The 13,495-nt window shown below is 46.0% G+C and overlaps 1 protein-coding gene across 1 annotated transcript in view; it reads left to right on the top strand.

The window, feature by feature from the left end:
- Positions 1-6,452: 6,452 nt before the first annotated feature.
- PRPH2 (peripherin 2) overlaps positions 6,453-13,495 on the top strand; it is a 19,943-nt gene continuing 12,900 nt past the window's right edge. Inside the window, exon 1 of the mRNA XM_008062569.1 lies at positions 6,453-7,048. Within this exon, the coding sequence (XP_008060760.1) occupies positions 6,468-7,048 (581 nt within the window). The 5' untranslated portion in view covers positions 6,453-6,467. The remainder of the gene's footprint in view (positions 7,049-13,495) is intronic.

A 13,495-nucleotide genomic window follows, 5' to 3' on the forward strand; every position in this document is an offset into this window, starting at 1 on the left:
CAGCCTGTAATCCCGCACTTTGGGAGGCTGAGGTGAGTGGATTGCCTGAGCCCACAGATTCGAGACCTGCCTGGGCAACTTAGTGAGACCTCATCTCTACATAAAATAAAAAATTAGCCGGGCCTGGTACCCGCACCTGTAGTTTCAGCTACTTGGCAGGTTGAGGTGGAAGGATCACCGGAGCCCAGCAGGTCGAGGCTGCGGTGGCCGGGAGCGGCAACTGCACTCCAGTCTGGGCGACAGAGTGAGACTCCAACTCAAAAACAAACAAACAAACAAAAAACACTAGAAATCCCCCAAACATCTTCCGATAGGAGACTGTGTTCTATGCGATATGATCTATAGATGACAATAAACTAAAACTACATGGAACAACATGAATGTCTCTTAAGTTATGTTGAGTGAAAAAAAAGCAGACCCCTGAAGAATATCTACAGTATTACACAAGTTTTGTAAATCTCAAAAACAAGCAAAAATATGAGTGTAGGAAAACACTATGTGGCTTTTTTTTTTTGAGTTGGAGTCTCACTCTGTTGCCCAGACTGGAGTGCAGTGGCCGCTCCCGGCCACCAGAGCCTCGACCTGCTGGGCTCCGGCGATCCTTCTGCCTCAGCCTTCCAAGTAGCCGGAATTACAGGCATGCGCTGCCACGCCTGGCTGATTTTTTGATTTATTGTAGAGATGAGGTCTCACTGCCCAGGTGGGTCTCGAACCCACGGGCTCAGGCAATCCACTCACCTTAGCCTACCAAAGGCGCGGGATTACAGGTTGAGCCACCGAGCCCGGCCCACTATGTGGCTTTTACAGGCAAAAGAAAAAGCTGAGACATTCAGAACAATAGTTACCTCTTGAGTGGGAATGAGGGTGTATTAGCTCAGACTGCCATGACAAAATACCACAGGCTTGGGTGGCTTAAACAACAGGCATTAATTTTCTCACAGTTCTAGAAACTAGAAGTCCCAGATCAAGGTGCCGGCAGGGTTGGTTTCTGGTAAGGCTTCTCTCCCTGGCTTGCGGATGGCTGTCGTCTCACTGTGTCTTTACATGGCCTTTCCTAGGTATCTGAGCAGCGACAGAGAGAGCTCTGGTCTCTCCTCCTCTTCTTATAAAGACTAAATCTATCAGATTGAGGCCCCATCCTTATGACTTCATTTAACCTTAATCACTCCTTGCAGAGTCTATCTCCAAGGACAGTCACATTGGGAGTCGGGGCTTCAATGTGTGAGTTTTAGAGAGATACAATTCAGTCCATTGGAGTCACCTCTAGGCTGTGAAATTATAAGTGATCATCATTTTCTTCTTTATACATTTTTATACTTTCCTAACTTTCTGCAATTGGGTATGTTGAATGAAAAACACATCTAGATTACACTTCTCCGTTGAAAGCCAACGACCTGTTTTATGAAGTGTTGACCGATTCTAGAATCACAAATAAAGCCAGTTGGGATATTTAAACTCCATTTGCTGTAATTTTGTCTTTTGACAGCAGTAATGCTAAAGAAAAAAAGAGAAAGATAAATACCAAATTCCCTTACCTCTGGAAATAAAGAAGGCAGGTGCTCAGAGAACTTCATAGATACCAGTAACACTCTGTCTCTCATTGTGGGGAAGGGAACGTGGGTATTCATTTGTTATTATTCTTTAGTCTCCTTGTATATAATATATTTAACAAGAAAAAGAAAAAAGGAAGAAAGAAGGAAAGAAGAGGTTAGAGAGAAGTCAGAATGACAATCAAGGGAAAGGGATTAAGGAAACAAAAGTCAGTCAATAATTCAAAGAGCCAATCTGTGCCTTATTCTTCCTTGAGTGGGAGGTCCAGAGATCATCTCTTGGGTTTCTTTATTTTTAAATGTTGTATAATTTCATCATTGTAACAGCATTAAAGAAATTACTAAAGAAGAAAAGCGAGTCACTCCTAATTCCATCAGCCCCTTCTATTACCACTGTAATAAACGAACAGCAACTAGACTCACATCCATTGGTCCAGAGGGAGGAAGATGCCCGCCAGTCTCCTCTAGAGACTCATTACTCCTTCCTCTGCAGTCCACTCCCCTTTGCTTGTTCATCACCATATCCTGCTTTGATTCATACTTGAAAGGTTTGGTCAGGGGCGTTTCTGATGTGTCTGTTCGCTCTCTTTTGCCTTTCTGGGTATTTAAGTTTCCCAGGGATGCCAGCCCGAGTGAGGTTAAACACCGTTTTTCAATCCTTTGAAACCATTCTATTTCTGGCCACCAGGGGGCGCCCACATATTTGAATATGGCTTCAGCGCTGCCCTCCTCCTGGTATGTACCACCTCAGGGTCATTTCAGGAGAAAGGTTTCTGACTAATCGGGTTACCCATGTAGAGCTATTTTTAAATTTTTGCTTCTGGTTTCTACATAAAATCATTCTTCCTCTTCTCCCCTCTGATTTTCTCTTGTCTGCATGTGTGCTCCTAAGAGGTCCTCTGAGATAGCATCAAGAGTGCGTCACAGTCACCCACAACCTCTTTTTTGCAGGACAATCATCTTCAGATTTTTTGACTAGGAGGGATGAGTCTAGTCATGCCTCCGGTTGTCTGAACATCTCTTGAAAAAAAAATCACCCCCCCAAACACACACACACACACACACACACACACAAAACAACTCCAGAAACCGTAGCACATTCTATTCAATGTCACGGGTGGAAAGAATTCAAATCCTGGTCGGGCTCAGTGGCTCAGCCTGTAATCCCGCACTTTGGGAGGCTGAGGTGAGTGGATTGCCTGACCCTGCGGGTTCGAGACCCGCCTGGGCAACTTGGTGAGACCTCATCTCTACAATAAAAATCAAAAAATTAGCCGGGCATAGTAGCACGCCCCTGTAGCTCCAGCTACCTGGAAGGCTGAGGTGGAAGAATCACCGGAGCCCAGCAGGTCGAGGCTGCAGTGGCTGGGAGCGTGCCATTGCACTCCAGTCTTGGCGACAGAGTTAGACTCTAATTCAAAAAAAAAAAAAAAAAAGAATTCAAATCCTCTGAGGATCCAAAGCTATTAGAAACCAAGTCTTGGTTGTTAGAAGGGTGGCCACTTAGGTAATATCATTTTTGGTCCAAAATGTTGTGTGACAGTGATATAACAAGACTCTTTTTTTTGTTTTTCCTACATGGCTCAGAATCTGGCTTTGGAGATCATAATTGGAGTCCAAACTTGAGTTGATCAAAGGAAAAAGTGCTTTGTTTTCCTAGGTGACCATGTTGAATGGGAAAAAACTCCTGCCTCATTTCTTTGTTCTCATACCTCCTCTACCTGTGGATAAATTTTCCTTTGACTTTCTTGAGTGATTTGGAGAGGTAGATCTCGAAAAAGGCTGTGTGGGTGTGAATGTAGTGGAAATTGTGCCCCTAAGGAAAGAAAGGGAAGTAAGGAGACTCCGGAGTGAAGATTTGACCCACCTGTCACCACCAACTCATGGGCCTCATATTAATCATAAAACCTTTTTGGGTGTTAGATGGACAGGAATTTGAGGACAAGATCAATTTGTTCTTTAAAATCCCTTGCATTTATTTATTTATTTATTTTATTTTATTTTTTTGTAGAGACAAGGTCTTGCTGTGTTGCCAGGCTGGTCTTGAATTCCCGGGCTCAAGCAATCTTCCCACCTTAGCCTCCAAGGTGCTGGAATTACAGGTGTGAGCCACTGCACTCAACTTACCCCTTGTATTTATTAACAGGGTGTTCTGAGAAGTGAAATTACTGGATCATTGAGAATGTGCATTTTAAATTTTAATAGAGATGGCCAGATTACCCTTGCAAAAGACTGTAAACATTTGTACTCCAAAGAAAACAAACAATCCCATTAAAAATCAGTCATGCCAGACTTGGTAATATCAGTTACTCAGGAGACCTTGTCTGGGAAACATAGCAAGACTCTGTGTCCAAAAAGAAGCAAGCAAAAGTACTGAACAGACACTTCACTGAAGAAGATACGTAGATGTCAAATCAGAATACGAAAAGATGCTCTATAGCAAATGTCACTAGGGAAGTGCAAATTAAAATGACAATGAGGTACTGCTACACACCTATTAGATGGCTAAAATCCAAAACACTGACAATATCAAATGTTGGCAAGGATATGGAGCAACAGGAACTCTCATTCATTGCTGGTGGGAATGCAAAATTGTATAGCCATTTTGGAAAACAGTTCGGCAGTTTCTTACAAATTTAAACATAGTCTTACTATGTGATCTAGCCAATGTACTCCTGGATTTTTACCCAAATGAATTAAAAAATTATGTCTACACAAAAACCTGCACATGGATTTGTATAGAAGTTTTATTCATAATTGCCAAAAATTGGAAGCAACCAAAATATTATTTTGTTTTGTTTTGTTTGAGTCAGAGTCTCACTCTGTCACCCAGACTGGAGTACAGTGGCATGCTCACAGCTGCTGCAGTCTCGACCTCCTGGGCTCAGGTGATCCTTCTGCCTTAGCTTCCTGAGCAGCTGGGACTACAGACATATGCCACCGTGCCCAGTTAAATTTTAAAAAATTTTATTGTGGAGATGAAGTCTCATCATGTTGGCTAGGCTGGTCTTGAACTCCTGGGTTCAGGCAATTCTCTTGCCTCAGCCTCCCAGAGTGCTGGGATTATAGTTCTTTAAGCTACCATACCCCACAACAATGAAGATATTCTTTAATAGGTGAATACATTTCTAACTTATTGATGAAATATTGTTCATATTTTAATTGTGAAAACTTTTTGGTGTTAGGTGGACAAGAATTTGAGGACAAGATTTATTTGTTCTTAAAAATCCCTTGCACTTATTTATTTATATTTTTTGTAGAGACAAGATCTCACCGTGTTGCCAGGGTGGTCTTGAATGTTATTCAGCAAGAAGTAGAAATGAGCTTTTAAGATAGGAAACAATATGGAGGATCATTAAGTGCATATATTACTAAGAAGAAAAACCAGTCTGAAAAGTTTACATATTGTATACTTAATACATATCGTGTGACATTCTGGAAAAGACAAAACTATAGAGACTGGTTGCTCTGGGTTGGGGAAGCTTGAGAGAAGGAGAAATGAATAGGTGGAATGGGATTATTAGGGCAGTGAAATCATTCTGTATGATACAGTAATGGTGGATACATAACATTATACGTTTGGCAAAACTGATAGAACTGTACAACACAAAGACTAAACCCTTACGTAAACTATGGACTTCAGTTAATAATGTATCAGCCAGGTACAGTGGCTCACGCCTATTGTCCCAGCTACTTGAGAGGCTGAGGCAGGAGGATTGCTTGAGCCCAAGAGTTGGAGGCTGCAGTGAGCTATGATCATGCCACTGTACTACAGTTTGGGTAACAGAGTGACACCCTGTCTCTAAAAAAGAGGGGAAAAGTCAATATTGGTTCATTAATTGTAACAAATGTGCCTATCGCACTAATACAAGATATTGATTATAGGGGAAACTTGTTGGGGGGGAGTATGTGGAAACTCTCTGTTCTTTCTGTCCCCCCCTTTTTTGGGTAAACCTAAAACTGCTCTAAGAAATAGTTCTTTAATCTAAAATAAATAAATATTTACAGACTCACCAAGAATGTACGTGCCCATTTCCATTATCTTTTATACTATATGGCGACAGAATTTTGACAGATGTTCAATCTGATGGATCAACCTTGGTCTTTTTGTTTGCTTTAATTTGCATTTCCCTGAATACTAGTCACGTTAAAGATCTTTTCCAGATTGTCAGACTTTCCAACTCTCATTATTATGAGTTGCCTGTTCCTGTCCCTCGCCTATTTTCCCAGTTGATTGCTATCTTTCGATTGTGGATTTGTTGCAGTTTGATTTTTTTTTTTGCATATAATTCTTGGTTTTACGAGTTGCACATGTTTTCTCACAAATCTGTCATCTCTTTGGACAATTTCTTCCATCCCACAGAAAGTTTGAAATGTTGAAGGCGATTGACCAGGAAACGTGCTTTCTGGGGAGACGGGTGATGGGAGCCAGAGTGGGCTTTTCCAGGGAAAGCCCGTTCTTCCGGCCCGGCCCGCCCTTTTGTGCTCCTGACTGGCCACGCGGACCCCAGAATGATCCAGCGTGTCCGTGGAGGCTCCTTTTGGCCATGTCTTGGGTCTGGCGCGGCTTTATCTAATGGGATGAGCCTGGCTCAAGGGATTAGCGGAACGCCTTGCGGATCCCACTTTTAATCTGCCGCGCTCAGCCTGTCCCCTCTTGGCCGGGCAGGGCGCTGCGGGGACGACGCCCAGGACCAGCCCCGGCGTGAGCGGCGACTGCGAGGCCCCTGCCACCGCTCCTGAGTCCACGGGGGTCCCGGGCGAGGCGGGCTCGACATGGGCAGCCCCCAGGGCGGCTCCCTGCAGCTCGGGCCGGCCGCGCCCTTCCCGAGGCCCTGAGGGGTCAGCCTCCGAGCTCATCGAGGTCAGGAGAGGGAGCTGTGCTGCGGGCGGCGGCCTGGTCCACACTCGGCAGACATGGCGCTGATGAAAGTCAAGTTCGACCAGAAGAAGCGGGTCAAGCTGGCCCAAGGGCTATGGCTCATGAACTGGTTCTCCGTGTTGGCCGGCATCGTCATCGGCAGCCTGGGCCTGTTCCTGAAGATCGAACTCCGGAAGAGAAGCGACGTGATGAATAACTCCGAGAGCCATTTTGTGCCCAACTCCTTGATAGGGATGGGGGTGCTGTCCTGCGTCTTCAACTCTCTGGCCGGCAAGATCTGCTACGACGCCCTGGACCCGGCCAAGTACGCCAAGTGGAAGCCCTGGCTGAAGCTGTACCTGGCCATCTGCATCCTCTTCAACGTCGGCCTCTTCCTCGTGGCCCTCTGCTGCTTTCTGCTGCGTGGCTCGCTGGAGAGCACCCTGGCCCACGGGCTCAAGAATGGCATGAAGTACTACCGGGACACAGACACCCCCGGCCGGTGTTTCATGAAGAAGACCGTCGACCTGCTGCAGATCGAGTTCAAATGCTGCGGCAACAATGGCTTCCGGGACTGGTTTGAGATTCAGTGGATCAGCAACCGCTACCTGGACTTTTCCTCCAAAGAAGTCAAAGAGTGAGTGGCCCCCTCCCCGGGGTCCGGGCCCTATGGGGACACTGAGGCTCAGCCCTCTGACAACTCCCATCCCTTTCTCCACTGGGGGCACGACTTGCCACTGTGCAGACGAGGACAGATTAGGTTGAGCCGCATGCAATTGCCAGTAGCCGGCCCTCTTTGACCTGTAGAAATGGCAACTTCATGTGGTCCAACCTAATGTGGACTAATGTGGGAGGAGGTGTCGTTATATAAGCTGCTTGGGTAGGGGGTCCCGGGAGGTTGACCCGGGCAGTAAAGCGTTCCCGCTTTATCCAGGGGAGGTAGATTCATTTATAGATGCGGAGACATGGTTTGGCTACTTGCCTCATTCATTCCGAATAGATGAACTGAGTCCCAGGGGTTTTGATTTCCCAGTTAGTTCCCTGGTTTTCCAGCCTTTCAGCTCAGAGTGTCCATTCCCAAGGTGTTTGTCCTCGCACCTGGTGGAAAGAGCAGGGGAAGGGGTAGCCCGGAGACCTAGACTGTCACTTTGGCTCTGTTGTTAGTTGACCTGTGACCTTGGGCAGGTCACTGGCCACTCCAGGCCTTTGCTCGCCCATCTTTTAAGTGAAAACAAAGTGGATGAAATAGAATAGGTCACTCTGGAGGTCATCTCCTAGCTTTGGCGAGGGCCTGGCATACAGCCGGTGCTCATTAAATGCCTGCTGGTGTTTACTTCTCAAATCTGAAATCATGATAGTGCAACGAGATAAAGTGTTTTCTTTTGCTATTTGTATATTTATATTTATTTTATTTTTTATAGTGACGAGGTCTTGCTGCATTGCCCAGGCTGGTCTCAAGCTCCTGGGCTCAAGCGATCCTCCTGCCTCGGTCTCCCATAGTGTCGGGATGACAGGCATGAGCCACTGTGCCTGGTCAAGATAAAGTACTTCTAAAGTATTCTTGGTTTATGTATAAAAAAAAAAACCCTGCGATGGGCCATAAGGAGGCATTGGTGAGAATGCGAGTCAACCTTCATATTCGAGGGAAGAGCTGTGTGCTGATTCCAGCAGGCTGTGCACCAAACAGACCCGCTGTCCTGGGTCTTGAGTCAATTTTCCAGGGAACTAGTAGTCTGCCTGGAGCCCGTGGCTCTCCCTCATCCCTTCTTTCAGTCCGACTCTACTCCACTACTCTAGCTTAAGTTAGGGGTTCAGGTTTTCCATACAGGTGGTTTTTTTCCCTCTGAGTCGAACTGCCAAGTCCAAAGGGAACTTGAACTCAGGGCATTGTTACCAGCAGTGGGACATACCCAGAGCCCAGATAACATTAATGAACCCCAGACAGCTAGCTTAGCTGCACCGCAGATGGAAAGGAAGTCAGAGTGAAGGTCATTGCTCAGGGTTTTAGTTTCTCTGTGGATGGAGATTACGACTCCAAATCCCTAGTCAAGGAGAGGATTGTAAATAGCTTTGTCCTTTCTAGATGACAGGTCTGCAGGAACAGCACAAGGTGGCCATGATTGACATAAGTCCCCCAGGAGGCTGTGAAGCCAGAGGGACAAGTGGAGTTCCTGGGGGTGGGATAGACCAGTGATGGAACCAGCCTTTGGAGGTGATGGGAAAGGGCTTTCCATCTTTCCTTTGTCATTTTCCTTGATGGTTTTCTGCATAGAGTCAGTCCTTGGAGAGACGTGTGCAAATCTCTGTAACTCCAAATCCCCTGTTGTCTCAGGGGAGGGAATTATCTAGGTTGCTCTACTCCCAATGCTCAGTGGATCCAAAATTTCAGGCAAACATTTAACTTAATCAAAACTCTTCCAATGCCCCATACCAACTAACTTATTGGTCGGAAATTTTCCTAATTCTACTGACTCGGGAAAAACTTTCTCCATTACACATACAAAAACGGGAATAAAAATAGGAAAAGAAATTCAAGCCAGATTCTCACCCGTAATTGATCAATGACTTTAATTTACATTTCAGTCTAGTCTTGTTAACGTTTATATAATAGGTGGGGCAGTGGCTCATGCCTGTAATCCCAGCACTTTGGGAGGCCAAGGTGGGAGGATCACTTGAGGCCAGGAGTTTGAGACCAGCCTAGGCAACACAGCACCTTGTCTCTACAAAAAAATCAAACAATTAGCCTGGTGTGGTGGCGCACACCTGTAGTCTCAGTTACTCAGGAGGCTGATGTAACTGAACCTAGGAGGTCAAGACTGTGGTAAGCCATGATTGTGCCACTGCTTTCCAGCCCGGGCAACAGTGTGAGACCCTGACTCAAAACCAAAACCAAAAACAAGATACCATATTTACATAATACAGTGTAACCATAGTATAAATACAACTTAGTGTTCCATTTTGTAATCTGATAATATGTAACATTTGTATAATGTTAAAAATGATCATGTTTCATGGTTGCATAATATTCTACTGAATGAATGGCGTTTAGGTTGTTCTTTTTGTCATTGTTACAGACAGGGTTTCACTCTGTCTCCCAGGTTGGAGTGCAGTGGCACAATCATAGCTTATCGCAGCCTCAAACTCTTAAATTCAAGCGATCTTTCTTCCTTCCTCAGCCTCCTGAGCAGTTGGGACTATAAGCACATGCCACCATGTCTGACTGATTTTTGTGATTTATTGTAGAGACGAGGTCTTGCTATGTTGCCTGGGCTGGTCTTGAACTCCTGGACTCAAGCAATCCTCCCGCATCTATCTGCCTTCCAAAGTGCTGATTATAGGCTTGAGTCACTGCACCCGGCCCCAGGTTCTTATTTACTTCTGCAAGAAACAACACTGATATAGGCATCTCTGAGCCCTTTGGTTCTCTCTGGCTGTTATGTGTTCATCTTAGGCTAGGTTTTCAGGAAGAAAATGTGTCTGTTGGCTTTAACTTTCTAGAAAGCTGGTCTGCAGACACAATCATAGAAATGAAAATGCCTTTCTCCTTTTTAAACCTCCAGTGACCTCACTTTAGTGGTATCACCTGTGCTTCCAAAGGCACACCTTGGTAGGGTCACCTTTACAGAGAGAGGAGCAAAGAATCACGGCTGTGAGGGAAATTAGGTTCCTGGGTTATGTCCGGAAAACTGCTGGGAGTTGGATTTGCCAGAGGGCCAGTGTCTGAGACCAGTGCCAGATGGTGGAAGGAATGAATGAGAGAATGTGGTATGCCACTCACTCCCAGCCTCAAGGGAAACTAACATTTATTCTCTGTTCAGACCTTGACGTTTCATTTAGGAGGATTAATGAGTTTGCATGACAGCTGACTCCCAAAAACCTTCCCCTGAAAACTATAATGTATATTTATTTTAAGAGCGCAAGCACCCCGAAGTGGTGAATTTGCCTTCTGGATTTTATTGGCCGCACGCTCAGGGCAGGATTCTGATGGCAAAGAGGTGAGGCCCGTTAGCTAGGCATGGTGGTGCACGCCTGTGGTCCCAGCTACCCAGGAGGCTGAGGCGGGAGGATTGCTTGCGCCCAGGAGGTAGAGACGAGCCTGGGCAATATAGTGAGACCTCGTCTCTACAAAAAAATTAAAAAATTAGCCAGGCGTGGTGCCTTGTGCCTTGTGCCTGAAGTGGAAGGATTGCCTGAGCCTAGGAGGTCAAGGCTGTGGTGAGCTGTAACTATGTTACTGCACCCCAGCCTGGGTGACAAAAAAAATTTTTGTCTCAAAGATAAGAGAGAGAGAGAGAGAGAGAGAGAGAGAGAGAGGCTCTCTTGGCAGGAGGACAGCGAGAGGCAGCGAGATTATCATCCATCAAGATCTTTTTGGCCGGGCTCGGTGGCTCAGCCTGTAATCCCGCGCTTTGGGAGGCCGAGATGAGTGAATTGACTGAGCCCGCGGGTTCGAGACCTGTTTGGGCAACTTGGTGAGACCTCATCTCTACAATAAATAAAAAATTAACCGGGCTTGATAGCGCGCGCCTGTAGTTCCAGCTACTTGGATGACTGAGGCGGAAGGATCGCCGGAGCCCAGCAGGTCGAGGCTGCAGTGGCTGGGAGCGACCACTGCACTCCAGTCTGGGCGACAGTGAGACTCCAACTCAAAAAAAAAAAAAACAGCATCTTTTCAAGCCAGGCACAGTGGCTCATGTCTATAACCCCAATAACCCCAGCACTTTAGGAGGCGGAGGTGAGAGGGTTGTCTGAGCCCACGGGTTCCAGACCAGCCTGGGCAACATGGTGAGACCTCATCTCTACAATAAATAAAAAATATTAGCTAGGTGTGGTGTCTGTAGTTCCAGCTAATTGGAAGGCTAAGGCAGTTGATCCCAGCAGGCTGAGGCTGCGGTGGCCAAGAGCATGCTACTGCACTCCAGCCTGGGTGACAAAGTGAGACTCCGACTCAAAAAAATAAATAAATTAGCCAGACGTGGTAGCACATGCCTGTGTTTCCAGTTACTTGGAAGGCTGAGATAGAAAGATCGCTTGAGCCCAGCAGGTAAAGGCTATGGTGGCTGTGAACATGCCACTGCACTCTAGCTGGGGTGACAGAGTGAGACTCCGACTCAAGAAAAAAAAAATCTAAGTCACACACCATACCATTTACCCATTTAAAGTGCATATGATTTGATGGTTTTTTAGTATCATCACAGCACTGTGCAATGAGCATCACAGTTGGTTTTCGAACATTTCTATCATCTCTGAGGGAAACCCTGTGCTGTTTTGCTTTCACTTCTCTGATTCCCCGCCCCTACCCCTAAGTAACCACTAATCTACTTTCCGTCTCTATATAGAGTTCTCTGTTCTGAACATTTCATATAAATGGAGGCATATAATATCTGTCCTTTTGTGTCTGGCTTCTTTCACACAGCATCATGTTTTCAAAGTTTATCCATGCTGTTGCCTGTATCAGAACTTCATTCCTTTTTATGGTCAAGTAATCTCCCATTGCATGGAGTGCCAGGTTTTGTTTTGTTTTTTTCCTTTGGCTCCAATGATCTTCCGCAGCTCTTCAGATTGGGGTTCTTTTCTCATGCCCAGGAGGAATGAGGGAAACGGATGGGACGGCCAGAAAGTGACAAAGTAGGATTTATTGAGAGGACAGAAAAGCTCCCACGGTGGGAGGGGGGCACAAGGGGATTGCCCGAGTGTCAGGTTTTAATTCTGCTTTCTATTCTACTATTCTGTTTCCCAGTGACGTTTAAGTACCTCTTGTATATAGATTCGGTGCTAAATGAATGTTTGTTGACAGACTGAAACCTCAAATTAATCAGACTGCTTTGCTGGGGGAGAGGGAGAGGCATCTCATCTTTCTCCCTCTTTTTCCTGTCTTTCCCTGTTTTCTTGTTCTCCATTTCCTCCTCCTTGTGTCTGGCTTCTTTCACTCAGCATCATATTTTCAAAGTTTATCCAAGCTGTTGCCTGTATCAGAACTTTATCACTTTTTATGGCAAGTAATCTCCCATTGCATGGAGTGAGGCATGCTTGAAAAACACCTGTGGAAGATGGCTGGCTCCAGCACTTCCATGCCAGCGTGTCCATACTCATCGTGAGGCGGCCCCCCACGAACAGGTGGCCCCCCATGAACAGGTGGGCCCACGTTCCCCAGGGCCTGTGGGAAATGGGGCTGTCACTGTGCTTTGATCTCCGGCACCTCCCTCCCTGCCTGGTGGTCCTGAGTGGGCCGGGAAGAGAGGCCCACTCTCTGCTGTAATTGGAGGAGGCCCTCAGAGGGTGGAGCCAAGCCCAGAGTGCCATCTCCCCTGTGTCTTCAGAGCAAGGTATCAGGGAGATAGATTCATAGTTCTTAAGCAGTGCTTTTTAAAAATCTTACTTTACTACCTTTTCAGCTTCTACTATAATGAATTCTCATGTATCCAGCCCTGAACCCAGGGTGGTGTCACATGCCTGTGGTCCTAGCTACTCAGGAGGCTGAGGCAGGAAGATCGCTTGAGTCCAGGGTCTCTTCTCTAAAAAAAGAAACAAGCAAACAACAAAAAGACCCTTCATCACCTAGCAGCAAATGTCAACCATTTTGCCAAGTTTTATTTATACTGCCCTCCCCTGCCCCCAACACACACACCCCCACCCCACTGAGTATCTTTTTTTTTTTTTAACTTGGATTTTTTGTTTTTGAGTCAAAGTCTCACTCTGTTGCCCAGGCTGGAGTGCAGTGGCCACGCTCACTGCCACCACAGCCTCAACCTACCGGGCTCAGGCAATCCTTCCACCTCAGCCTTCCAAGTAGCTGGAACTGCAGACATGTACCACCATGCCCAGCTAATTTTTAAAAATTTATTGTAGAGATGAGGTCTCAACAAGTTGCTCAGACTGGTCTCGAACCTGTGGGCTCAGGCAGTCCTCTCACCTTGGCTTCCCGAAGTGCTGGGATTATAGGTGTGAACCTGTATCTTAAAGCTGAGTATCTTAAAGCAAATCCTGGACATCATTTCCTCTTACCTTTATACACTTTAGTAGGCATCTCTAACTCATAAGAAGGGTTTGATTTTTGCCTTTTTTTTTTTTTTTTTTTTTTTTT

Source organism: Carlito syrichta, unplaced genomic scaffold, assembly GCF_000164805.1.
Source record: "Carlito syrichta isolate Samal-C Ts95f unplaced genomic scaffold, Tarsius_syrichta-2.0.1 Scaffold305755, whole genome shotgun sequence".
Taxonomy (NCBI): Eukaryota; Metazoa; Chordata; class Mammalia; order Primates; family Tarsiidae; genus Carlito; species Carlito syrichta.